The 24,929-nt window shown below is 41.3% G+C and overlaps 1 protein-coding gene across 5 annotated transcripts in view; it reads left to right on the forward strand.

Annotated features, from left to right (window-relative positions):
* Positions 1-1,547: 1,547 nt before the first annotated feature.
* The window catches only part of LOC133474440 (GPI mannosyltransferase 3-like), a 38,193-nt gene continuing 14,811 nt past the window's right edge, over positions 1,548-24,929 (forward strand). The window contains exons 1-13 of one of the 5 annotated variants that reach the window (XM_061766174.1): positions 1,548-1,685; positions 2,159-2,307; positions 10,051-10,174; positions 10,329-10,445; positions 10,525-10,630; positions 10,705-10,835; positions 10,917-11,057; positions 11,149-11,200; positions 12,616-12,827; positions 12,921-12,985; positions 13,570-13,774; positions 13,842-14,019; positions 21,240-21,399. In XM_061766174.1, the coding sequence (XP_061622158.1) occupies positions 2,196-2,307; positions 10,051-10,174; positions 10,329-10,445; positions 10,525-10,630; positions 10,705-10,835; positions 10,917-11,057; positions 11,149-11,200; positions 12,616-12,827; positions 12,921-12,985; positions 13,570-13,774; positions 13,842-14,019; positions 21,240-21,380 (1,584 nt within the window). In that variant the 5' untranslated portion in view covers positions 1,548-1,685; positions 2,159-2,195 and the 3' untranslated portion in view covers positions 21,381-21,399. Of the gene's footprint in view, positions 1,686-2,158; positions 2,308-7,586; positions 9,761-10,050; positions 10,175-10,328; positions 10,446-10,524; positions 10,631-10,704; positions 10,836-10,916; positions 11,058-11,148; positions 11,201-12,615; positions 12,828-12,920; positions 12,986-13,569; positions 13,775-13,841; positions 14,020-21,239; positions 21,400-24,929 lie in introns of those variants that run through there. The other 4 variants (XM_061766172.1, XM_061766173.1, XM_061766171.1 and 1 more) reach the window with 4 other exon arrangements.

The following is a 24,929-nucleotide window of genomic DNA, read 5'->3' on the forward strand; positions in this document are numbered from 1 at the left end:
TAGGTTAATTGGAAACTCGTAGGTGTGAATGTGAGTGCGAATGGTTGTTTGTTTATATGTGCCCTGCAATTGGCTGGCGACCAGTTCATGGTGTAACCCGCCTCTCGCCCGAAGATAGCTGGGATGGGCTCCAGCATGCCCGCAACCCTAGTGAGGATAAGCGGTATGGAAAATGGATGGATGGATAGAAGCGTGTGTGCTGACTTACTCCGATTTAACTTCAGTTTTCATGGGATTGCTTAATTCCAAACACATTGACATCGACCAGTTATAAAAGGGTGTGCACACTTGTGCAACCAGATTATCTCAGTTTTTTTTATTTGTACACCCTGAACTGGTTGCCAGCCAATCGCAGTCTTATACACTACAGTGCTATTTTTCTTGGGGTCTGAAACTTATTAATGGCATTACAGTTCATTTCCATGGGTAAAATTTATTTGATGTTAGGAAGTTGATTTGAGCCTGGTCACAGGAAAATTTAACTCATAAGTGGAGGTACCACTGAATGTTGTTTTTGTGACATTTTTGTTTGGTGGTGTGCCATGAGATTTTTTAAATGTAAAATATTTCTCAATAAATGTCAGGAAACACTACCCTACACAATATAGTACAGGGAGTGTTTCATAAAATCACTACTACAAATAATGACCACTGATTTTATTTTAGGTCTGAATTATTGTCAGTGCAAGTGATTAACACATATACATGACACATTACAGAATTAAAATAAAATGAAAAAAAATATATTATTTACAATCACTCATTTGATATTGAAGAAATGTGGATTCCTTTGCTTGTTTCGTCCATTGTTGTACGTTAGCCGGATGAATTCTTTCCACCACTTCCATTGTCCTTTATTGCCACATCCCGGTTCTGCTGCGTTGTGGTTTTTGGCACTGTGTCATAATAGGGTCTGTAGATATAGAAACCACCAGCCACCCCAAGCACTGTCGCAAAGGCCATCTGGGTGAAGGGGACTTTTCTACGAAGCATTACTCTTCCCCCAAAACACACAATGTCAGTGTCAGGGCACAAGGCGGTCCTAAAAGTAAGGAAGAATGTAATGAAAACCAAATCACGCATTGCATTTTGGTGTGAAATGCCACACCAGGTATCGCGAGAGTTTGTTGTTGCCTACCAGTATAGCTCTATAGAAGTTTGAGAGTGAAATGTTGACACATTAACAATAATTGCGTGTCTGTTTCAACTCACCAAGGAAAATGAAATGACCGAGGCGCTTTGCTGTAAGGGGATACAATGGAGAGAGAAAACACAACGTGAGAACGTCCTCAACAAGAACGACATCAAAGACACGTCTGTTACAGCAGGCGTATTGTCTTATTCGCTGCTTTAGATACAGAACAAACTACAGTAGGTTATGCATGTCGACCTCTGCTGGATAGAAGGGTAAATTGCAACTCGTCACAAATAAATCACGAGAATTAATTTTAATCTAAAAATGACGTAATTCCTAAATATAGTACGTGTAATTTGCTATTCGTAGTTACTTCAGCAATATTGTTTACAGTACTGTACATCGGAAATGTTTACCTTTTAATTTGAACGTTTGAATGCCACCGGAAGTAGGCGTGATTGCGGAAGTGCTGTACGAAATTTCACCCCGCTTTCTCGGTAATAAGCATTGAAACTATTAACTGCCTAATTATTGCGGGCTTGAATTAAAGGTAAGATGGTTGTCGTGCTGGATGGCTTTTGGACATTATTATAAAGTTGTCGCCTTTTTTGTCGTCACAGTTGTGTCAATGCGTTATTATGAATCCCACTCGTCTTCTCTCCAGGTAATTCCCTGTTGCAAAATGATTGGTTTTACTTTACTGCAAAGCGATTGGCTGAACAAAATAATTTTGTTTTGAACAAAACGCTGTGATTTCAGCGTGGCGGCGTTATGAATTGCCCTAACCCTAAACCTAGTTATAACCGTAACAAACAAACTTGATTGTTTTTTCATTACGTACAAATTCGGATTTAGAGCGTCAAATTGGGGGGAAATGTGGTGGTACGCCCGTTCGGAATAGTCGCCCTTCCTGCGATGCAAGAGCCAATCATTGTAGCGGGACGTGTCCTGCCGAGAACACAAGTGGGAACATCTTGATGGAGTTTGTGCAGGTTTTTTATTTCTACTTGAATCTTTTACCAGACAGGTAGATTTACGCCTAAGAAAACTACTTCCGCACATGGAGACTTTCAGACAGCGTTCAGGGTTAGGGAGGAAAGAGGAGGATGTGAAACTCAGGAAAAGAAAGTCTCTACTGTACACAAAGGAAGACGATGCTCCGATTAGGACAGGTAGGTTTCCTTAGTTTGTGTGACAAAATCATATTACTGGGCTGTGTGTTACTTTAATCCATCCATCCATTTTCTGAGCCGCTTCCCTCACTAGGGTCACGGGCGTGCTGGAGCATACCCCAGCTATCATCGGGCAGGAGGCGGGGTACACCCTGAACTGGTTGCCAGCCAATCGTAGGGCACATACAAACAAACAACCATTCGCACTCACATTCACACCTACGGGAAATTTAGAGTCTCCAATTAATGCATGTTTTGGGGATGTGGGAGGAAACCGCAGTGCCCGGAGAAAACCCACGCAGGCACGGGGAGAACATGCATACTCCACACAGGCGGGGTCGGGGATTGAACCCCGCTCCTCAGAACTGTGAGGCCCACGCCTAACCAGTCGACCACCGTGCCGCCTGTTACTTTAATAAGCTTGTTAATTTAATAAGATAATAACTAAATTATTTCTGCCCAAAAGTAATTTCATAACTAACTGAATTACTCATTCAGAAATGGTTATTAGTTGTTACGAGCGAAATTAATTTCTGTGCTACTTTTTTCAAATAACCTGATATGTAAGAGAATTCTTTTTTTTTTTTTTTTTTTTCTCTCCCCGTTTTCATGGGCCAGTAGAATAGCATAGACAGATACTTAATTATTTACAGATATTTAATTTAAAGGCCCAGCAAAGTCCCCCACCCCCGAACACAGACCCGTGAAAAAGTATTGGCCCACTTCTCAAATTCTTATATTTTTGCATACTTTCCCCACTTTGTTTAAGATGATCAAACAAATGTAAATATCAGAAAATATAACCCAAGTCAACTTAAAATACTGTTTTTTAATATTGATTTCATTTATTGAGCAAAAAAATATAATATTCAAAGTTACCTGGCTCTGCATGGAAAAAGTAATGGCCCCCTAAACCTAATAACTGGTAAGCGTTTTTTGTAACGGGCAATCTTTTGTCTGACTTGATTTTGTCGAGACAGAATCTGTTTAAGTGATTTCTTGATTGAACAGGTCAGGAGGTAATCAGGCTTGGGTGTGCTCAGTGAAAATTAACCCAAAATTGTGATTAGCCACGATTATTTCATAATTTAACAAGGGGGGTAATTACTTTTTCATACGGAGCCAGGTAACTTTTGAATCGTTTTTTCCCTTAACAAATGAAATCACCATTTAAAAACAGCATTTTAAGTTCACTTGGGTGAAGTGGGGAAACTATGCAAAAACATAAGAATTTGAGAAGAGGGCCAATACTTTTTCGCGGCACTGTACAATAAATATGTTTGAAGTGCTGAAAACGTGCAAAGACTGAAAACATTTAAGTAATAAATTGCACTAAATTGATTAGCATTAAACTCCTTTTCACCATCACAGTTCATTCAGTCATCTTCTTGTCTGGGGTCAGGTCACGGGGGCAACAGCTTAAGCAGGGAACAGGGAAGTCCAGACTTTCCTCTCCCCAGCCACTCCATCCAGTTCTTCCGGGGGGATGCAGAGGTGTTCCCAGACCAACCGAGAAAAATATTCTCTCGAGCGTGTCCTCTGTCTTTTCCTGGGGCCTCCTCCCGGTGGGACATGTTTGAAACACCTCACCAGGGAGGCATCCTAACCAGATGCCCGAGCTACCTCATATGGCTCCTCTCGATGCAGAGAAGCAGCTTCTCAACTCTGAAACCCTCCTGGATGACCGAGCTTCTCACCCTTTCTCTGAAAGCCCAGACACCCTGGAGAGGAAACATTTCGGCCGCTTGTATCAGCAATCTTGTTCTCTCGTTCTCAACACACAGCTCTTGACCATAGGTGAGGTTAAGAACGTAGATTGATAAATAAATCGAGAGCGCCGTCTTTAGGCTCAGCTCCTTTACCACAACAGACCGAGACAGAGTCCGCATGACTCCAGAAGCTGCACCGGTCTGCCTGTTGATCTCCCGCTCTATTCTTTCCTCTCTTGTGAACAAGATACTTGAAGATACTTACTGAGATACTTGAACTCCTCCACTTGGGGTAGGACCTCATCCCTGACCCAGAGGGGGAATTCTACCCTTTTCTGACTGAGAGCCATTTTCTCAGATTTGGAGGTGCCGACTCTTATCCCAACTGCTTCACACTGAAAATCGCTCCAGCGAGAGTTGAAGATCTCGGCTTGATGAAGCCAACAGAATCGCATCATCTGCAAAAACCAGAGATGCAATACTGAGGTCACCAAACTGGACCCCCTCAACACCTTGGCTGCGTCTAGAAATTCTGTCCATAAAAGTTGGGAACAAAATCACTGACAAAGGGCAGCATTGGCAGTCCAACCCTCCCTGGACACGAATCCGATTTACTGCCGGCAATGCGAACCAAACTCTGACACCGGTTTTACGGGAAGCAAACAGCCGCTGCTAGGGGGTCCAGTACCAATACTCCTGGAGTCAAGCACATGAAAATAAGCAGACATATTTAAAATAAAGTGGGTATGGAAAGTATTCAGACCCCCTTAAATGTTTCACTCTTTTTTATAATGCAGCCATGTGCCTGGGTTTCTCCACACATACTGCTTAGAATTAAGGCCAAAAAGTTCTAGCTTGGTCTTATCAGACCAGAGAATCTTATTTTTCACCATCTTGGAGTCCTTAAGGTGTTTTTTAGCAAACTCCCTGCGGGCTTTCATGTGTCTTGCACTGAGGAGAGGCTTCCGCCAGGCCACTCTGCCATAAAGCCCCAACTGGTGGAGGGCTGCAGTGATGGTGGACTTTCTAGAACTTTCTCCCATCTCCTGACTGCATCTCTGGAGCTCAGCCACAGTGATCTTTGGGTTCTTTTTTTTACCTCTCTCACCAAGGCTTTTCTCCCCCAATTGCTCAGTTTGGCCTGACGACCAGCTCTAGCAAGGGTTCTGATCATCCCGAACAGCTTCCTTTTCAGGATTATGGAGCCCACTGTGCTCTTAGGAACCTTAAGTGAAGCAGATTTTTTTATTTTATTTTTATTTTTTGTAACCTTGGCCATATCTGTGCCTTGCTGCAATTCTGTCTCTGAGCTCTTCAAGCAGTTCCTATAACCTTGTGATTATTTTTTGCGCTGACATGCACTGTGAGCGGTCAGGTCTTATATAGACAGGGGTGTGGCTTTCCTAATCAAGTCCAATCAGTATAATCAAACACAGCTGGACTCCAATGAAGGTGTCGAACCATCTCAAGGATGATCAGAAGAAATGGACAGCACCTGAGTTAAATATATGAGTGTCACACCAAAGGGTCTGAATACTTATGGCTGTGTGATATTTCAGTTTTTCTTTAATAAATAAGCAAAAATTTCAACAATTCAATTTTTTTTCTCTCAAAAGGGGGTCCTGTGTGTACATTAATGACGAAAAAAAAAAAACTTAAATGATTTTAACAAATGGCTGCAATATAACAAAGAGTGAAAAATTTAAGGGGGTCGTACACATACATATCATTCCCTCTGTGCCTCTAAAATCAGAATCATCTTTTATTTGCCAAGTATGTCAAAACACACAAGGAATTTGTCTCCGGTAGTTTGAGCCGCTCGAGTACGACGACAGACAGTCAATTGACAGAGAGACATTGAAGAAACAGTCACTGAGCAATGAAAGGTTGCTAGTAATCTGGTAGTGCCGGTAAAAATGTTTTGTTTTTTTTAATGACAATTGTGCAAAAAGATGCATGGTCCTCTAGCAATTAGAGCAGTTTGAAATGAGTAATAGAACAATAGTCCGGTGCAATGACCATTGTGCAAAGGGTGCCGAGACTTCGAGAAATGTATGCTGTTTAAAGTGACTAGTAGTACGATAATCTGGGACGAGGCCGATTGTGCAAATGTTGCAGATGCTACTCAGGCACATGAGTAGCCAGTATTGGTCACCAACAGATATGCAAATATTGCAGTGTGGCGAGACTACTGACAGTGAGTGCAGGAGTAATGTATAATTGGCCTGACAGAAATGTGACAACTCAAGACAAAAAATTGGCAGCATGTCCCAATGGAATTGTAAGTTAACTGTTTAAGAAGTTACTGGCAAGAGGGAAGAAGCTGTTGGAATGTCTGCTTGATTTAGTTTGCATTGTTCGGTAGCACCTACCTGAGGGAAGGAGCTGGAAGAGGTGGTGACCAGGATGTGGAGGGTCTAAGAGGATCTTGCATGATTTTGTCTTAGTTCAGGCAGCATGCAAGTCCTCAAGGGTCAGTAGGGGGGTACCGACAATCTTTTCATCAGTTTTGATTGTCCGTTGCAGTCGGTAGTATGGTGTACGCTCACTTCATAGCTGTAAAAGTGCTTTTTTGTTTGTTTTTTAACAATAAAGACGAAAGATAAAGGTCACAATATGTCAGTATTGCTTTGTTTTATCTGAATACAACATGCAATTACTTATTTTGTACGTCAATAGGACATTTTAGTGCAAAATTCAATAGAAAATACGATTTCCACTCACTTTGTTTGTGAAAAACTATTTTGAACTAGTCTCAAACAGTCAGTACAGTCATTCCCATATAGAATGTATTGACTCAATTGAACCTCTTTCCAAAGAATACTGTACTGGTCCTCCTTACTCTGTGGACGACTGGTTAAAGCGTCTGCCTCACAGTTCTGAGGACCGGGGTTCTGTGTGGAGTTTGCATGTTCTCTCCATGCCTGCGTGGGTTTTCTCCAGGCACTCCGGTTTCCTCCCACATCCCAAAAACATGCATGGTAGGTTAATTGACAACTCTAAATTGCCCATAGGTGTGAATGTGAGTGTGAATGGTTATTTGTTTACATGTGCCCTGCGATTGGCTGGCAACTAGTTCAAGGTGTACCCCACCTTCTGCCCGATGATAGCTGGGGTATGCTCCAGCTTGCCTGCGACCCTAGTGAGGAGAAGCGGCTCAGAAAATGGATGGATGGATGTTTGCATTTGCAGCCATTTACATTCACTTTGAACTCATTTTCTATTTTCTGTGATATTTTTTTAAAGCACTGTATGTGAAGCGATGCATTGCACTTCTCACAGGCATAGGTGCTGCATTTATCACAAAAACGACATCTCAGGAATTTATGATACATTGTGGTTGATGGACTTGATCAAATGCATGTCGCTCTTTGTTCCATGTCTTGACCACTGTTTCTGTATATTGCTCTCCCGTGTTTGTTGCTATAGTTACGACATTGTTGTCTTTCCGGCGAACCAGCAGCTTTTCTGCTTGTGTTCAAACTTCTGGGGTTCCTCAGGGTAACTTCATAAATTGACTCTTTGGTTTGAAGGGAACATCAGAGTTGGTTTTCCTTTTTTGTCCCGCAGCTCCTATATCCCCTCTTCGTCATCTCATCAAGGAGTAAACGGGAAATAAAGAGGTTGTGACGGTGGAATTTTCAACCTTGAGGCACCTCACCTTGCTTTGCAAGACCAAGAACAACACTTGGCCCTTGGCCTAACCCAGTCTTTGGGAGGAGTGTATGGCGTCCCCCGTATGGCTGCATATGTTACATGTATCCACTGGCTGATGCAAGGCTCCATATTTTATATCCAAAACGGATTGGTTTGCCTTTGATTACTTGCTTACATCTATTATTGCTTATTTGTAATTATTAAACGGTGTAATTATTATTATTATTGTTTACATCCCAAGATTATACTTAGACACACCAAGTACTCTGTCTTTGTAGACGAATATGTGCACCTCGCCACAATGTGCTAGGCCACGGGTCACTATTGTGACCATGCATATGTTTACTTACTCTGCATACACACCAAACACATTTGAGTAATTGCAAATGCATAGATCATTACTAAACACCCTAAAGATCATGTGTACAGAAAATATTTGTCCTATATTTATTTTAACATACTTTACTAACCTTTTTGGGGAGGTTTGAGGCAGCCATCCTCCTTTGACGGTGCCACCAGGAAGTAAATACATACATATAATTCCCTCCGTGCCTCTAAAATCAGAATCAGAATCATCTTTATTTGCCAAGTATGTCCAAAAAACACACAAGGAATTTGTCTCCGGTAGTTGGAGCCGCTCTAGTACGACAACAGACAGTCAATTGACAGAGAACACTTTTGAGACATAAAGACAGTGACAAAAAACAGTCACTGAGCAATAAAGGGTTCCTAGTTATCTGGTAATGCCGGTACATTTATTTATTTACTTATTTATTTATTGACAATTGTGCAAAAAGCTGCAGACTCCTCTAGCACTTAGAGCAGTTCGAAAGACTAATATTGCAATAGTCCGGTGCAATGACCATTGTGCAAGAGGGCGCCGAGACTTCAAGCGAGTAGTGCGATAATCTGGGACAATGTTGATTGTGCAAATGTTGCAGATACTCCTCAATCAGTGTACAAATGGAGCAGATGCTACTCTGGCATGAGTGGCCAGTATTGGTCAACAACAGATATGCAAATAGTGCAGCGTGGCGAGACTACTACAGTGAGTGCACGAGTAATATATAATTGACCCCACAGAAATGTGACAACAAACTCAAGTCAAAAAATTCCCAGCATGTTGTAATGAAATACTAGGTTAGCTGTTTAAGAAGTTGATCGCAAGAGGGGAGAAGCTGTTGGAAAGTCTGCTAGTTGTAGTTTGCATTGATCGGTAGCGCCTACCTGAGGGAAGGAGCTGGAAGAGCCGGTGACCGGGATGTGAGGGTCCGAGAGGATTTTGCACGCTCTTGTCTTAGTTCTGGCAGCGTGCAAGTCCTCAACGCAGAAGTCAGAGGTGTGATTGTGATCGGGGGTGCGGCCGGATGGGTGTGGGGTGTGAAAGTGTCCTTTTCAAATCTGCAGTACAAGGTATTCAAGTCGTTGGCTATTGTGCTATTGTTCTCAGCTTGGGGGGATCGTCGCTTGTAATTAGTCAGCGATTGGAATGCATGCCAGACTGATTCAGAGTCGTTAGCGCTAAATTGTTTTTCCAACTTTGCTGCATAGTTCCTCTTTACAATGTTAATTTCTTTAGTCAGTAGGTTTCTAGCGCAATTATACACGGCCCTGTCCCCGCTCTGATATGCGTCCTCCTTAGCTTGGCGAAGCTGCTTAAGTCTGGCAGTGAACCACGGCTTGTTGTTATTGAATATGCGAAATGACTTTGTTGGTACACACACATCTTCACAGAAACTGATATAGGATGTGTCAGTTTCCGTATATTCATCCAGGCTGCCAGCTGAATTTTCAAAGACACGCCACTCTTTGCAGTCTAAACAGCTTTGATGTTCCATCTTTGCTTCATTGGTCCACTTTTTCACTGTTTTCAACACATGGCGGCGGAACGTCCGAAGTCTTTACTGGTCTTTAGCAGAAGATGAAGCTCGTCCATTTTGTTGGGTAGGGAGCGTACATTCGCGAGGTGGATCAACGGGAACGCCAATCTGTATCCTCTCTTGCGGAGTTTCACCTGGATGCCGGCTCGCTTCCCTCTGTGGCGCCGCCTCCGCCTCCATGCGGCGAAAACCGCGGACGCCGCTGCGGTGAGTGACTCGGGGAAAAAACTGAGCGGATTTGTGAAAGTTGGTGAAAGAAAGTCCGGAGTAGCCTCCTTGATGGTTAGCAAGTCTCCCCTTGTGTAAGTGAGTCGTGTAATGTCTCCAAAGACGTACGAAAAACACAAAAACAAAAACAATACCAGAGAGCATGTAACCGAGGCGACCACACTTGTAGGCGCCATCTTGGTACTTTACAACGCGTTAGTAATGCCATTATCTTTACCGCTTTAATTTCTAACACTTTACTGCAAAGTCATTCTTCTTTCTCCATACAGAGGTGCTGAGAGTTGCGGTGTTTTCTGTGATTTTCCGTGTCGTCAACTGTTTCCTGGTTCAGAGCAGCTTCATTCCAGATGAGTACTGGCAGTCTGTGGAGGTCGCACATCACATGGTCTTCAAATATCCTTTCAACTCAATTCATTTTGACACCATCCATCCGTTTTCTATAGTGCTTGTCCTCATTTGAGCTAGAGTCAGATTAGACGCTGGACTGGTCCCCAGGCAATTGCATTCACATCAGGTAATCAAGTTTTAAAAAACTTAACAGTGGGACTTATGGGCATCTGACGTGGGAATGGAAGGAGGGCATAAGAGGCTTCACCTATCCTCTCTCCTTTGCGGTCATCTATAAAATACTACACTGGATACACTGTGACTCTGTGTATCTTCTGGAAAGTATCTTTTTTTGGTCTATATTCAGCCGTGTGTTAGATTCGATTTGTTATTCAACTTGGTTGCTTTTGCCTCCAGATATGGCTTCCCCGACTCCTTCACGCCCTTGTTGCTGCGTTTGCAGACGTTAAATTCTTCTTCCTCATTAGAACACTGGAAGATCGAGATATTGCAAAATGGGCGGTAAGTAGACTTGTTTCTGTCTTGGTTGAATTTCAAATCTGTTGCATGTTGATTGTTTTTCTGTTTGTGTACAGTTCTTCTGCCATATGTGCTCGTGGTTCACGTGGTTCTGCTGCACCAGAACGATAAGCAACAGCGTGGAAGCCACAATCGCTTGTCTGGCTCTTTCCTACTTCCCCTTGCCAACATCCAAAACACACAGCAGGTCTCCTGAATGTGATAAACCTCTCTCTCTCTCTCTCTCTTTCTCTATCTCACACCTTGCTTGTGTTTTTTTCCCTCCCAGTAAAAAATATTTGAGCCTTGTTGCATTAGCGTTCATTGTTCGTCCGACGGCCCTGATTGTCTGGCTTCCGCTGTTGATTTACCATTTCTGGCAGGACGAAAACAAACTGAGACTAGTGGTTGATAACTACATTCCCATAGGGTTAGTTGTGTTTCATATTCACAGCTTCATATTTGGATTTTGGGTGAATTTTGTTTTGTTTGTTTGAACTAACAATATTTTTGTTTTTTAGGGCTTCAGCCATTGTGATTTCAACCATAATCGACTCTGTCTTCTTTGAGAAGGTGAAATGTACATTGAACATTTCGTTAGGTACTCCTACACAAGCTTAGGATAACCAACACACTAGATGGGTCAACAGTTGTGCATTCATTGAGTTCATGATTTCAATACTGTTTCCGTATGAACTAGAAGGGCATTGTTATTGGAGGTCATGGTGTCAATGTGACCAAGTGGTTGGCACGTCTCCCTCACAGTGTAGAGGTGCTGGCACCCAGTCTAGGGTGTGAGCAGGGATAAGCTCCAGCTCACCCGCGACCCTAATGAGGGCAAACACTACGAAAAATGGAGACATGAAGAGTTTCCAATCCAATTTCACTTAATTGGTCCCAAAATAAATATTTATTTACAACAAATAATTTCTTAATAAATAAATTATTTTTGTTCATCTGCCTATGCCAGCAAGATATAGTGACAGGCAGAAAAAATAAATGCTCATCTACTGGATAGCAGTTGGTACACCTGTCTCCATTCATGCAACCGAATAATAGCTTTGTGCTCGACTAAACAGTCCCAGATTTCACACAGAGTAAATTTGTAAGGAAATTGAGGTGAGATCTTCATGATTTCAGTACAATGAACCCCCATTTATCCCAATGGATACATTCCAGAGCCACCCGCACTATATAGAGACCATATGACACATACACTTTTTTAAATGCATTTAAAACTTACTAACACACATAGAATGCAGGTGTACAATATGTAGAAATACTAAATGTTTTGTGGTGTCTGTGTTAGACACGCATGTGGCTTTAAGAGGTGTAGCCTGGTGGGCTGGTGTGTGATTTCGGCGAGTCTGGGTCTTTGGGCATGAGCTGCGGACGATAGCAACTCCTCCGTGAGTGTGCTTACTGTGTTAGTGTATTTTACTGTTCTCCTGACATGCAATAAATGGCTGAAAAGTGATTTGACAACTGTGGGCCTCCTTTCCCACATGCAGGGGCATTACAGCAAATATTTTTTTCTGTAAGTATTCTTTCGAAACCCATATACGATTGCTTAAAAAATATCTTGGTATATCATCAATATCATTTGAGAATTTGCTGCTTTTGTGCGAGGCCAAAAGCAATGACAGCCATGTAGTGAGGTGAAGAGCCTCATTCAGACAGAAGTGATTATTTGTTGCCATCTTGTGGCATCTATAGGCAATTACAATACATATAAACCCTTAGCGGGGGTGGGGGGCGTGTTAATTATTGGTGGATTTTCGTTATAGGCGGCAGGACTCGGTCCCTGTTCTTCAGGAAATAGCAGGGGGTTCACTGGATATTTTGTGACGTTTTTGTTTAGTGGTATGCCCTGAGATTTATATATGTAAAATATGTGCCTTGGCTTAATAATGGTGAGGAAACACTGGTCTATTGTGTGCAAATGAAAGGATGTGTATTGGTTCATAAGTTATTCATTTGTTGTATAGTGGATCTTCGTGCAGTTCAACTTCCTGAAGATAAACGTCGTACACAGCGTGGCTGACTTTTACGGCACCCACCCCTGGCACTGGTACCTCATTCAGGGCTTCCCCGTCATAATGGGCTCTCATCTCCCATTCTTTTTTCACGGATGTTCCCTCGCATTCAGAAGGTACAGAATCCTGCTGGTGGCCATCGCTTGGACCATTGGCATATACAGGTAAAGCATCGGAATTCTCTCACTTACTCTTTATTCAGATCTACTAATGCTAATCAATCTAGTCAATTTGTGGCATGTTTGAATTCTTTTCAGTTTGCTTCCTCACAAAGAGTTTAGATTCATCTACCCTCTGCTTCCCTTCTGTATGGTCTTTTGCGGTAAGTTCTTATTTACATTTTTTATATGACATATAACAGTGGATGTATAAAGTCTACAAAGATGGAGGGAATTATGTCCAGTGTCAAATACTAGTTTTGTTGACCACAAAAACCAACAGGCTTCTGCTACAAAGCAAAAATTGTCAGGGAAAGCCTACTAGAATATCTGAGCTTTTGGGGGGGTAATCAGGTGCACTTTAAATGGTGGCAGGTGTGTGCTGACTCCCATTTAAAATGAATTGGAAAGTGATTGGTTAATTCTCAACACATCCACTTTCCCATGCAGTTAGAAGAGGATGTGAACACTCATACAACCTCATTTCAGTTGGTTTTTTTTCTTCTCCCCAAATAATTTTTTTTCAGTTTACTTAAACAGGTTATACATCAACGTTTTGAAATTGTCTTGGTCTCAATATTTTACATCACAAAAACTTGGCTTTTGAGTAGGGCCTGTGCGTAGTCTTTCTTATATACACTGTATTACAGGACTCTTGACAGTGTAAATGCTTGGTGGGTTGGATTATCATACTTTGCCCAGCCCCGGTGTATGTGTGTGTGTGTGCGTGCGTGCGTGTGTGAAACAGGTGTATCGGTGGCAAATATGAGAGTGTGGCGACGAGCAGCCGCATGTGGTTTGTTGGCAACCAACTTGCTCATAGCTCTCTACACGGGCTTAATTCACCAGCGCGGCGCTCTGGACGTCATGGGCCATGTCCGTGCACTTTGTCACAATGTGTCAGAGTTTGACGTCCTCTTCCTCATGCCCTGCCATTCGACACCTTACTACAGGTGCCCACTGCACGGTGAGCTCGACAATGACCTGTAACAGGCAAGTAAAGATTTTCTCTCCCTGCAGCCACGTCCACTGCCCACTAAAGATGAGGTTCCTCGAGTGCCCGCCTAATCTCGGCCAGCCGGGTTATGTGGACGAAGCAGACAGATTCTACAATGACCCGCTTCTCTGGCTCCGGACTTCATTTCCAAATGTGCAGTCACGTCCTACTCACTTGGTTCTCTTTGACGTTTTGGAGAAGGTAATAGTGTTGCCAAATCTGTGAGTGTGGCTTCTGGAAAGCCATCTAAATATTTATTCGTTCACCTTTATATCTGTCTTAAGGCCCAAGTATTAGTTCTTTGGCTCTTTGGGGCATATTCTCCAATGTGCTTAAAGGTATAAGGTCATAATAGTCCATATTTCACTAACAAGTTAATTTTATATATTTTTGCTCAATTTCCAATTAAATTAATCCATTTTGTAGCAATTGGTAATAACTAAATTCCTTTGGAATGCCCCTTTTCATTCCCAAAATTGATACCTTGACGTATAGTGTGGCAGAAGTGGAGACTAACGTCACTGCATAGCTGGTGTGGAAAAAGGAATGTACTATACTATAAAGTGGTATTATTTAGTCATATTTGATATATCGTAGCTGTCGGGCGGAATCCCCCCACCTTCAAAATTACAACTTTTCAGGAAAAGAAAATAATCAAAAAAATGACAACTTGCTTGAGTTTCCAAACACCACTTTGTTCAAGTTGGTATTTCCAGTATATTGCTATCTAATGTTGTTCCAGTCTCACATAAACAACACCAAGCACCCCAAAATTATGTTCGGTCACTAATTTAATATGATGAAAAAATGACAATTTATTAGGGTGTCATCGATTAAAATGGTAAAAACAAGGCGGCAGATGCCAGCCATGCTCGTCATCCCAAGCAATCATATAACGTTGCTATAGCTATAACAGCTATAGCACCCAAAAAATGTTCAGTCGCTAATGTAGTATGCTAAAAAATAAATTCCAACAAAACAAGTGGGGCTGCAATGATCTATTATTTTAGTAATCAATTAATCTGTTGATTATTTTATTTGATATTTTGAAGAAAAAACTTTTCTTGTATTGCCATCTCTTTATTCAAAAACAGGACATTATTTCAAATGGACTGCAGATAATGCACAAACATAAATTGATCATGAGTCAGTTACTGGTTTGGTCTGTAACATGTCAGATTTTTTATTTATTTTTTAAATGCTGATCATTGTTTTCCAAAGTAAAAGATTATGTTTACAAACAGGCACGTGAACACACAGACATAAAAGGGGGCTTGAGCCCTTGCCCTTTTTTTTCTGAAGTAAATGTGCCATTTTGTCTGTGGGCTGTTTTTTTCTCTCTCTCTTATAAAAATTTACATTCCTGCTTTGGCACAGCTTTCCTGACAAATAAATATACATTTAAAAAAAGAAAACTCCAAATAGCTAGTCGGGAGATGGCGCTCGGTAAAATGACCCCCTCCCTTATCCTTTCAAAGCGGCAGAGACAAAGAGCAGCAAACCTCGGCCCTCTGTAATAAGTTTTGTTTTCGAATGCTTTTACTCTTGGAGGTGAGTGATGATGAAGGAAGTTCTCGAGTTCACAAATGACAAGACCAAACACAGTTAACGTGTGTCTTGCTAACATGCACATACAGTGGGGCAAAAAAGTATTTAGTCAGCCACCAATTGTGCAAGTTTTCCCACTTAAAAAGATGAGAGAGGGCTGTAATTTTCATTATAGGTATACCTCACCTATAAGGGACAAAATGAGGGGGGGGGGGGGATCCAGAAAATCACACTGTCTGATTTTTAAAGAATTTATTAGCAAATTATGGTGGAAAATTAGTATTTTGTCACCTACAAACAGGCAAGATTTCTGGCTCTCACTGACCTGTAACTTCTTCTTTAAGAGACTCCTCTGTCCTCCACTCGTTACCTGTATTAATGGCACCTGTTTGAACTTCCATCCATCCATCCATCCATTTTCTGAGCCGCTTATCCTCACTAGGGTCGCGCGTGATGGAGCCTATCCCAGCTATCATCGGCCAGGAGGCGGGGTACACCCTGAACTGGTTGCTGTTTGAACTTATCAGTATAAAAGACACCTGTCCACAACCTCAAACAGTCACACTCCAAACTCCACTATTGCCAAGACCCAAGAGCTGTCAAAGGACACCAGAAACAAAATTGTAGACCTTCACCAGGCTGGGAAGGCTGAATCTGCAATAGGTAAGCAACTTGGTGTGAAGAAATCAACTGTGGGAGCAATTATTAAATAATGGAAGACATACAAGACCACTGATAATCTCCACGCAAGATCTCACCCCGTGGGGTCAAAATGATCACAAGAACAGTGAGCAAAAATCCAAGAACCACACGGGGGGACCTAGTGAATGACCTGCAAAGAGCTGGGACCAAAGTAACAAAAGCTACAATCAGTAACACACGCCGCCCCCAGGGATTCAAATCCTGCAGTGCCAGACGTGTCCCCTTGCTTAAGCCAGTACATGTCCAGGCCCATCTGAAGTTAGCTAGAGCGGATTTTGATGATCCAGAAGAGGGTTGGGAGAATGTCATATGGTCAGATGAAAGCAAAATAGAACTTTTTGGTCAAAACTCACCTTGTTGTATTTGGAGGGGAAAGAATGCTGAGTTGCATCCAAAGAACACCATACCTACTGTGAAGCATGGAGGTGGAAACATCATGCTTTGGGGCTGTTTTTCTGCAAAGGGACCTGGACGACTGATCCGTGTAAAGGAAAGAATGAATGGGGCCATGTATAGATTTTGAGTGAGAACCTCCTTCCATCAGCAAGGGCATTGAAGATGAAACGTGGCTGGGTCTTTCAGCATGACAATGATCTCAAACACACCGCCCGGGCAACGAAGGAGTGGCTTCGTAAGAAACATTTCAAGGTCCTGGAGTGGCCTAGCCAGTCTCCAGATAGCAACCCCTTAGAAAATCTTTGGAGGAAGTTGAAAGTCTATGTTGCCCAGCGACAGCCTCAAAACATCACTGCTCGAGAGGAGATCTGCATGGAGGAATGGGCAAAATACCAGCAACAGTGTGTGAAAACCTTGTGAAGACTTACAGAAAACATTTGACGTCTGTCATTGCAAACAAAGGGTATAAAACCAAAGTATTGAGATGAACTTTTGTTATTGACAAAATATTTATTTTCCACCATAATTTGCTAATAAATTATTTAAAAATTAGACGTTATTTTCTGGATTTTTTATTTTTTTTTTCACCGAATTTTGTCTCTCATTGATGAGGTATGCCTGAGATGAAAATTACAGGCCTTTCTCATCTTTTTAAGTGGGAGAACTTGCACAATTGGTGGCTGACTAAATACTTTTTTGCCCCACTGTATGAGCTAGCTGATGTGCTTGGTTTAGCTAAGGCTCCTCATCTGATACCTGGGCATACAGGATTATATACTGGGACACTACAGACGAATACAGTTAAATATCTCATTGTGTCATGTTTAAAACACTGCATTGATATGTAAATTGTGCACTAATGAATTAAATGCACCAATTTGCATGCATTTACAATCTCCAAGGCATTGCACGGATAAAGGGAAAGTATCACGACAGAACTTCAGTTATTCGAGAGAATATCTTCTCCTGACATGTTTAAATGTGTAGAGGAGTTTGTTTAGTCAATTAAGGAAACATCTATACATACACACGGACAGAGCACAGTTAAACAAATGCTGTCTAAATGTATTTTTTAAAGTTTTCATCTTTTTGAGTAAAAGAGAGCACGGTTTCATAACCTTTAATGTTCAAGTGACTAGAACATGAAGTGTCATGTCTTAAACAGCTATTGAGTCATTTTGATTGTAGGCTCCACAGCTTCAAAGTATGCAGTCTACTAGTTTGTTGTTGAGAGAAATGTATCAATACTGTACCTGATACAGACAGACAGCCCTCTTTCAAATGTGAAAGGTACACTGAATATAAGTTGATGTCACCAGCGATGACTATGTCTAGGTGTGGAAAGAGAATTGTAGTGATGATAATGAGAGCAATAAAAGAATGGTAATAATATCAATAATGAAGCCTTAATATACAACCCCAATTCCAATGAAGTTGGGATTTTGTGTTAAACATAAATAAAAACAGAATACAATGATTTGCAAATCATGTTCAACCTATATTTAATTGAATACACTACAAAGACAAGATAGTTAATGTTCAAACTGATAAACTTTATTGTTTTTAGCAAATAATCATTAACTTAGAATTTTATGGCTGCAACACGTTCCCAAAAAGCTGGGAAAAGGTCATGTTTACCACTGTAAGATTACCTTTTCTTTTAACAACATTCAATAAACGTTTGGGAACGGAGGACACTAATTGTTGAAGCTTTGTAGGTGGAAATCTTTCCCATTCTTGCTTGATGTACAAGCTTCAGCTGTTCAACAGTCCGGGGTCTCCGTTGTCATATTTCACGCTTCATAATGCACCTCACATTTTCAATGGGAGACACGTCTGGACTGCAGGCAGGACAGTCGAGTACCCGCACTCTATTACTACGAAGCTACGCTGTTGTAACACGTGCAGAATGTGGTTTGGCATTGTCTTGCTGAAATAAGCAGGGGCGTCAATGAAAAAGGCGTTGCTTTGATGGCATCATATGTTTCTCCAAAACCTGTATGTACCTTTCAGCATTAATGGTGCCTTCACAGATATGTAAGTTACCCATGCCATTGGCACGAACACAGCCCCATACCATCACTGATGCTGGCTTTTGAACTTTGCGTCCTTAACAGTCCGGATGGTTCTTTTCCTCTTTGGCCCAGAGGACACGACGTCCACAATTTCCAAAAACAATTTGAAATGTGGACTCGTCGGACCACAGAACACTTTTCCACTTTGCATCAGTCCATCTTAGATGAGCTCGGGCCCAGAGAAGCTGGCGGCGTTTCTGGATGTTGTTTATAAATGGCTTTTGCTTTGCATAGTAGAGTTTTAAGTTGCACTTACGGATGTAGCGCCAAACTGTATTTACTGACATTGGTTTTCTGAAGTGTTCCTGAGCCCATGTGGTGATATCTTTACACATTGATATCGGTTTTTGATGCAGTGCCGCCTGAGGGTTGGAAGGTCACGGGCATTCAATGTTGGTTTTCGGCCTTGCTGCTTCCATGCAGTGATTTCTAGAGATTCTCTGAACCTTTTGATGATATTATGGATCGTAGATGATGAAATCCCTAAATTCCTTGCAATTGTACGTTGAGGAACATTGTCCTTAAACTGTTCGACTATTTTCTCACACACTTGTTCACAAAGAGGTGAACCTCGCCCCATCTTTGCTTGTGAATGACTGAGCAATTCAGGGAAGCTCCTTTTATACCCAATCATGGCACCCACCTGTTCCCAATTAGCCTGTTCACCTGTGGGATGTTCCTAAAAGGTGTTTGATGAGCATTCCTCAACTTTCTCAGTCTTTTTTTGTCATGATCGGCAATGCCGTAAGGGCAGATCCCAAAAAATAGACTCCAGGTCAGAGGTCCGAACAATTTTAATTAAATGGCAGAGCATGTGATGACGAGACATACGAAACTAAAGGAACTCACAACCAGAGAGAATCAAAAACAGATAACGCAGGGAGACACGACAAACGGTCCGTGTGGTATAATCGTATTGAGCCTAAATTTGGACAGCGGTCAGAACGGCGGCAAACACGGGGCAAAAACGAGCGAATATTCCGATGCCCACACACTGTCACGGTGCCCCCTAAAAAGGCTGATGATTACAATGCATGACAGGTGCGTCACCGATGTCCACGCCCACCCAGACACTGCAACACAAAGAAAAACAACTTGAAACACAGGGCCATGACATTTTTGCCACCTGTCCCAGCTTTTTTGGAACGTGTTACAGCCATAACATTCTAATTTAATGATTATTTGCTAAAAACAATAAAGTTTATCAGTTTGAACATTCAATATCTTGTCTTTGTAGTGTATTCAATTAAATATAGGTTGAACATGATTTGGAAATCATTGTAGTCTGTTTTTATTTGTTTAACACAACGTCCCAACTTCATTGGAATTGGGGTTGTATTAAGGAAACTGTGTTTTCTGTTTCATAGTTATAGAAGTGCCCTTTTTCTCACTTGATTCCCTGCCCCCAAAATGTCTGCACGTCCCTGTTTGCAAATGTCTTAGTTTGATAAAACACAGTCTGCTTTCATGGAGGACTACAGATATGTGAGAATATTTCCTGTTGCCAGGCTAAAAATTCTGAAGATTGTACAATTTGAAGTTAAACCAGGTCTCTAAATGATTACTCGATTATTAAAATAGTTATTAATAATTAATTAGATTTATTAATAATTAATTTCGATAAGCAATTAGTTGTTGATCAATTGGTTAGTTGATGCACGTCTGAAAACAAGCGTACACAAATTTGTCGACCCTAGCGGTGGCCGTGAGAGATTTGGAGTTTCGTGAAAGTGCAGGGCTCCCACTATAACTCCATTTACCGTAATGCCGCAGTGGTGAGTTTTGTATTTAATAATTTGTTTTTATCTGTTTTAATGCGTATCGCTCAAAATATGTTTAAGTTAAAGTGACTCTGTGGTGTCAAAAAAAGGTGCACCTATTATGTTACTTTTATTGGCTTTATTTAAAAAAATATATTTTTTAAAATGCTCTCCTTAAAAGTACAATTGTAGCCGCCAGCCAGAGCGTTTGGCATGTCAGACTCCTGACTGTCCGACTACACGATAACCGTTTCTGCTAGCACTAGCTTGCTAGGCTACATAACGTTTTGTTACCTGCTTGTGAGCCGTATCCTATTAAAAGTACGTGAACGAACGTCTTCTCCCGAGCACCGGTGACCCACCACCACACGTTTTTCCCCATTTTGTTCTTTTCTTGACCAACAAAATACACGCGTTGTTGTTGTCGTGGCCGTGGTAACGAGTGTATCCAGTCGCGTTTTATTTGACATAGCACAGTGATCGTAAATTACATCAATACGCGACAAGGCTAAAAATAAACTACCTTTTGGATTCAAATATACTGTGCATGACGGCGACACAGAGTAAATGTATTTTTCGGAGCCGATCAATGACTGCGAATTATGACATTAAAGACGATTAGTCGATCATAAAATAATAATTATCGGCCGATACCGATCAAGTCGATCATATCGGTGTAAAGTCTATCAACTACTGTACAGTTTTTCCTCACTAATATAATTTACTTGTACTACTAGTGTGCAGCAAGGTCATGCAGTAGTTGACAATTGCTTGATATCCCACTAATACGCTGAGTTGACCTACTAGTTCGGACAAAGAGCGTACTAGCACATAGATCTTAAATTGGATATTGAGCATATTGAATAAATGCTCAATTGGCCATCTACTGTGACTTTAAAAGCAGACGCGTTACTGAATACTGATGCGTTTTATGTTGCAGGAGATCTCAGCGTTTCTGCAGGACTACATTAAAACGGCAGACATATTTCACACTCATTTTCACCAGGGAAAAGTTGGAGGAAGAATCTTTATTTATGAAAGGCATCAACAACCACGGGAACAGCTTGGTGACAATGTCTGATATTATATATCATATAAAGGCATGTTCTGCCTTAAGTTGAATTTTGTTTTTGCTGCCAGCTGGCTGTGTTTTTTCTTGCATCCTTTAAGGGGCGCAGTGAGCTGGGTGGAGTGAGCAAGGAGGTTTTGCACTTGGGAGCGATTTGTAATCAGTGCCCTGTCTGAAGTGCTGTGTTCAACACCGGAAGACACCAGAATGTTGCTCTTGTTCCTTCCTTGGGGCCGTTTGCTGTTTTGTATCATGTCTCGCTCCAGTTATGTTTGGTACTTCTCCCTGTAGGATTTACTTTGTTTTTTTGTCCCTATTAACAAGCGTTTTGGCATTTTCCGGGTGACCCTCCTTGCTCCCACTTCCCATCACCATAAGTCATGTTTCCCTAGTTTTCACTCTTTGTTGTGTTGCTTTTTGCTTTTGCCTTGCACCATAGTTTTTGGTTACCTTTTACCTAGCTGTTTAGTCGAAAATTTTCCCACATCACCTCATTCTTTTCCTCTTTTTTGTATTTTTAATTTTTATTTATTTTTTATTTATTTAACAGTTCTATTTGTTGGTGGATGACTGGTTGGCACATCTCCCTCACAGTTCTGAGGGGTTCAAATCTGGCCTTGCCTGTGTGGAGTTTGCATGTTCTCCACATGCCTGCGTGGGTTTTTCTCCGGCTACTCCCGTTTCCTCCCACATCCCAAAAACATGCATGGTAGATTAATTGAGGACTCTAAATTGCCCGTAGGTGTCAATGTGATTGTGAATGGTTGTTTGTTTATATGTGCCCTATGATTGGCTGGCAACCAGTTCAGGGTGTACTCTGCCTCTCGCCCAGAGTCAGCTGGGATAGGCTCCAGCACACCCATGACCCTAGTGAGGTAAAGGGGTACGGAAGCTGAATGAATGAGTTCTCTTTGTTTAGTTTTTTTAAATAAAGACTCCTCAATTTTTTTTACATTATTACTGCTTTGGAGTCAAACCTGTCACAAACCATAACAAATAAGGCTAGTTATTACAATTACCAAGTTAGAGAGAGCAGACTTCGATGGTTTGGACACGTCCAGAGGAGAAATAGTGAGTATATTGGTAGAAGGATGATGAAGATGGAGCTGCCAGGCAAGAGAGCTAGAGGAAGACCAAAGAGAAGGTTGATGGATGTCATGAGGGAAGACATTAGGGCAGTTGGTGTTCGAGAGGAGGATGCAGAAGATAGGCTTTCATGGAAAAGGATGATGCGCTGTGGCGACCCCTAACGGGACAAGCCGAAAGGAAAAGAAGATTACAATTACCAACCCATTTCATTATTAGTTCAATTTTCAAAAAATCTCTAGAAACTTCACAGCATGCTACGATTAATTTTTGAGCAAATGTGAAATCATATGTCCCAGACAATATGGCTTCCAGAAAAAAAAAAAATTAACAAACAGAAAAACGTTTTTTTAACAAACAGAATCGAAGGATGTAAGGCCCACTTGGACATACTTCAACTTTATTAAACACAGTAAAAACAATCCATCAAACTATTTTACATTGTTATTTTGAGAAACTGCTACATCAGAGCTTTCTGTTAAAAGTGATAATGTAAATAGTTTTGCATTTTCATGATTTTTTGGGTAGCCCTCCATAACATTATAATAGATCAGTCCTGAGCAGATCTCCATATAATAAGAACCAAAGTGAGCAATCTCTGATAAGATGACAGTCTTTAAAGCAGTGTTTCTTAAAGATCATAATCATTGTGACATGTTCCTAAATTAACCCTTGACACAGAGCAAAAAGAGGAGAACATTTTTCCTTCTGAAACTGAATTATCTTATCCACGATGCATTATAAAGGGACATTTTGTTAGTTGTAAATAGTTTCTTTGCATTTCTAAAAAAAAATAGATCAATTTATTATTACCTGTGGTTGTGGTAGTAGTAGTAGTAGTTTAGTTTACTAGTAGGCCCCTCCATTCAGACTCTCTACACCAGGGGTGGCCAACTTGTCAGAGACTAAGAGCCACTTTTTTTTCTGTGTTACTGCAAAGAGCCACATACACGGGTACACATGAACATCATCTTTTAATCATGTATGCACGCATACACAGACCTCTGCTCAGCCAGATCTAATGAAAATAACCACACCAACATGATAATATCAGTAATTTTCAACAGTTAACATTGTGTGCACTGTCTCACACACACAAACTCTCAGTTCAAGCAAGTCCACAAACAATAATAGAATAATTTTCAATAACATCTTTCTCTTACTATGCTGCTTAGTGAGACTTCTGGCATTCCTTATCTTGAACAATCCTCTTCAAATCTGGCTTGTATTCTGTTGTTGCCACTCTAAGCAATTCTTTCAAATGAGTGTCAGTCAGAACAGATCGATGCTTTGATTTCACATGTTTCAGGGTAGAAAACACAGACTCGCAGACGTACGTTGACGTTTGATGTTGGGGTATTTTTCAATTGGCACACTTTTCCAGAACTCAACGGTCCCTTCCCTTAAAACAGTTTTCAGTTGATCCTCCTCACAAAGGTCGATCATCTCCAACTCAGCCGCAGCCTCATCTGTGACGAGCGGGGCTTTCAAACAGTCTGGCTTCCAAGCCAGCTGATATGATGCAAGCGTTACGGTCTCTGAGTGTTTTGTAATTTTTTTGAAAAACTGCACCTGCTTTTCAAAGCGACCAACTTGTTCTTGCGAAGTTCAGTCCCTTTTGGAAATTCCTGTTCGATGTTAGGGTGGAGTGAGCTGAAGTGACGCTGAAGATTTGAAGCTTTGAAATGCGCTAATGCTGCGTGACATATAAGGCAGATCGGCTTGCCATTACGTTTAACAAAAAAAATATAAACTCTCCCACTCTGGCAAAAACGTCCTGTGTTCTTCTTCATATTTTCGTTTGGCTGTGCTTTTTTTCCCTGCCATTTCAAGAGGTAACTTGACGGAAATTGTTTACAACACAAATGATGTCACACCAAAGATTTTCTCGTCGCTCATTTGACGTCACTCAAACAGGCTTACATGGTCAGTGTGCCATCTAGCTGTAGGGGGAGTGAATGACAGCGCCAGCCAAGCATTTTTGACGCATGTCATGTGACAGCTCCTGAAGAGCCGCATGAAACTAGTTAAAGAGCCGCATGAGGCTCGCGAGCCGCGGGTTGGCCAGGCCAGCTCTAGACCCATACACATAGTTGCGGTAGTGTCAAATGTTTTTGTTTTTTTTCCTATATGCCGCGGGCCACTTAAAAATGGCCAATAATGGCCTAACAAATATTGTACAAAGTACAGTATATATATATATATATATATATATATATATAAAAGCAAAGCAACAACTGTAACAATACTTATTTTTTCAAATCAGCAAAATAGTGAGACTGTGAAGCGTGAACCGCGATATAGCGGGGGAGTAACTGCTTTTAAAAAAAGATTTTAAAATTTAAACTCCCCCAGGTCAGGTTGAATACGTTGAAAGCGCGGGACGGAAGAAAAGGATAAGATTAGTTATTTTATTAAAGTCGATATCATATGAATATTATATTATGAATATCATACCGTTGTTGTACTAATTTA

This window comes from Phyllopteryx taeniolatus, chromosome 2 (genome assembly GCF_024500385.1).
Source record: "Phyllopteryx taeniolatus isolate TA_2022b chromosome 2, UOR_Ptae_1.2, whole genome shotgun sequence".
In the NCBI taxonomy this organism is placed as follows: Eukaryota; Metazoa; Chordata; class Actinopteri; order Syngnathiformes; family Syngnathidae; genus Phyllopteryx; species Phyllopteryx taeniolatus.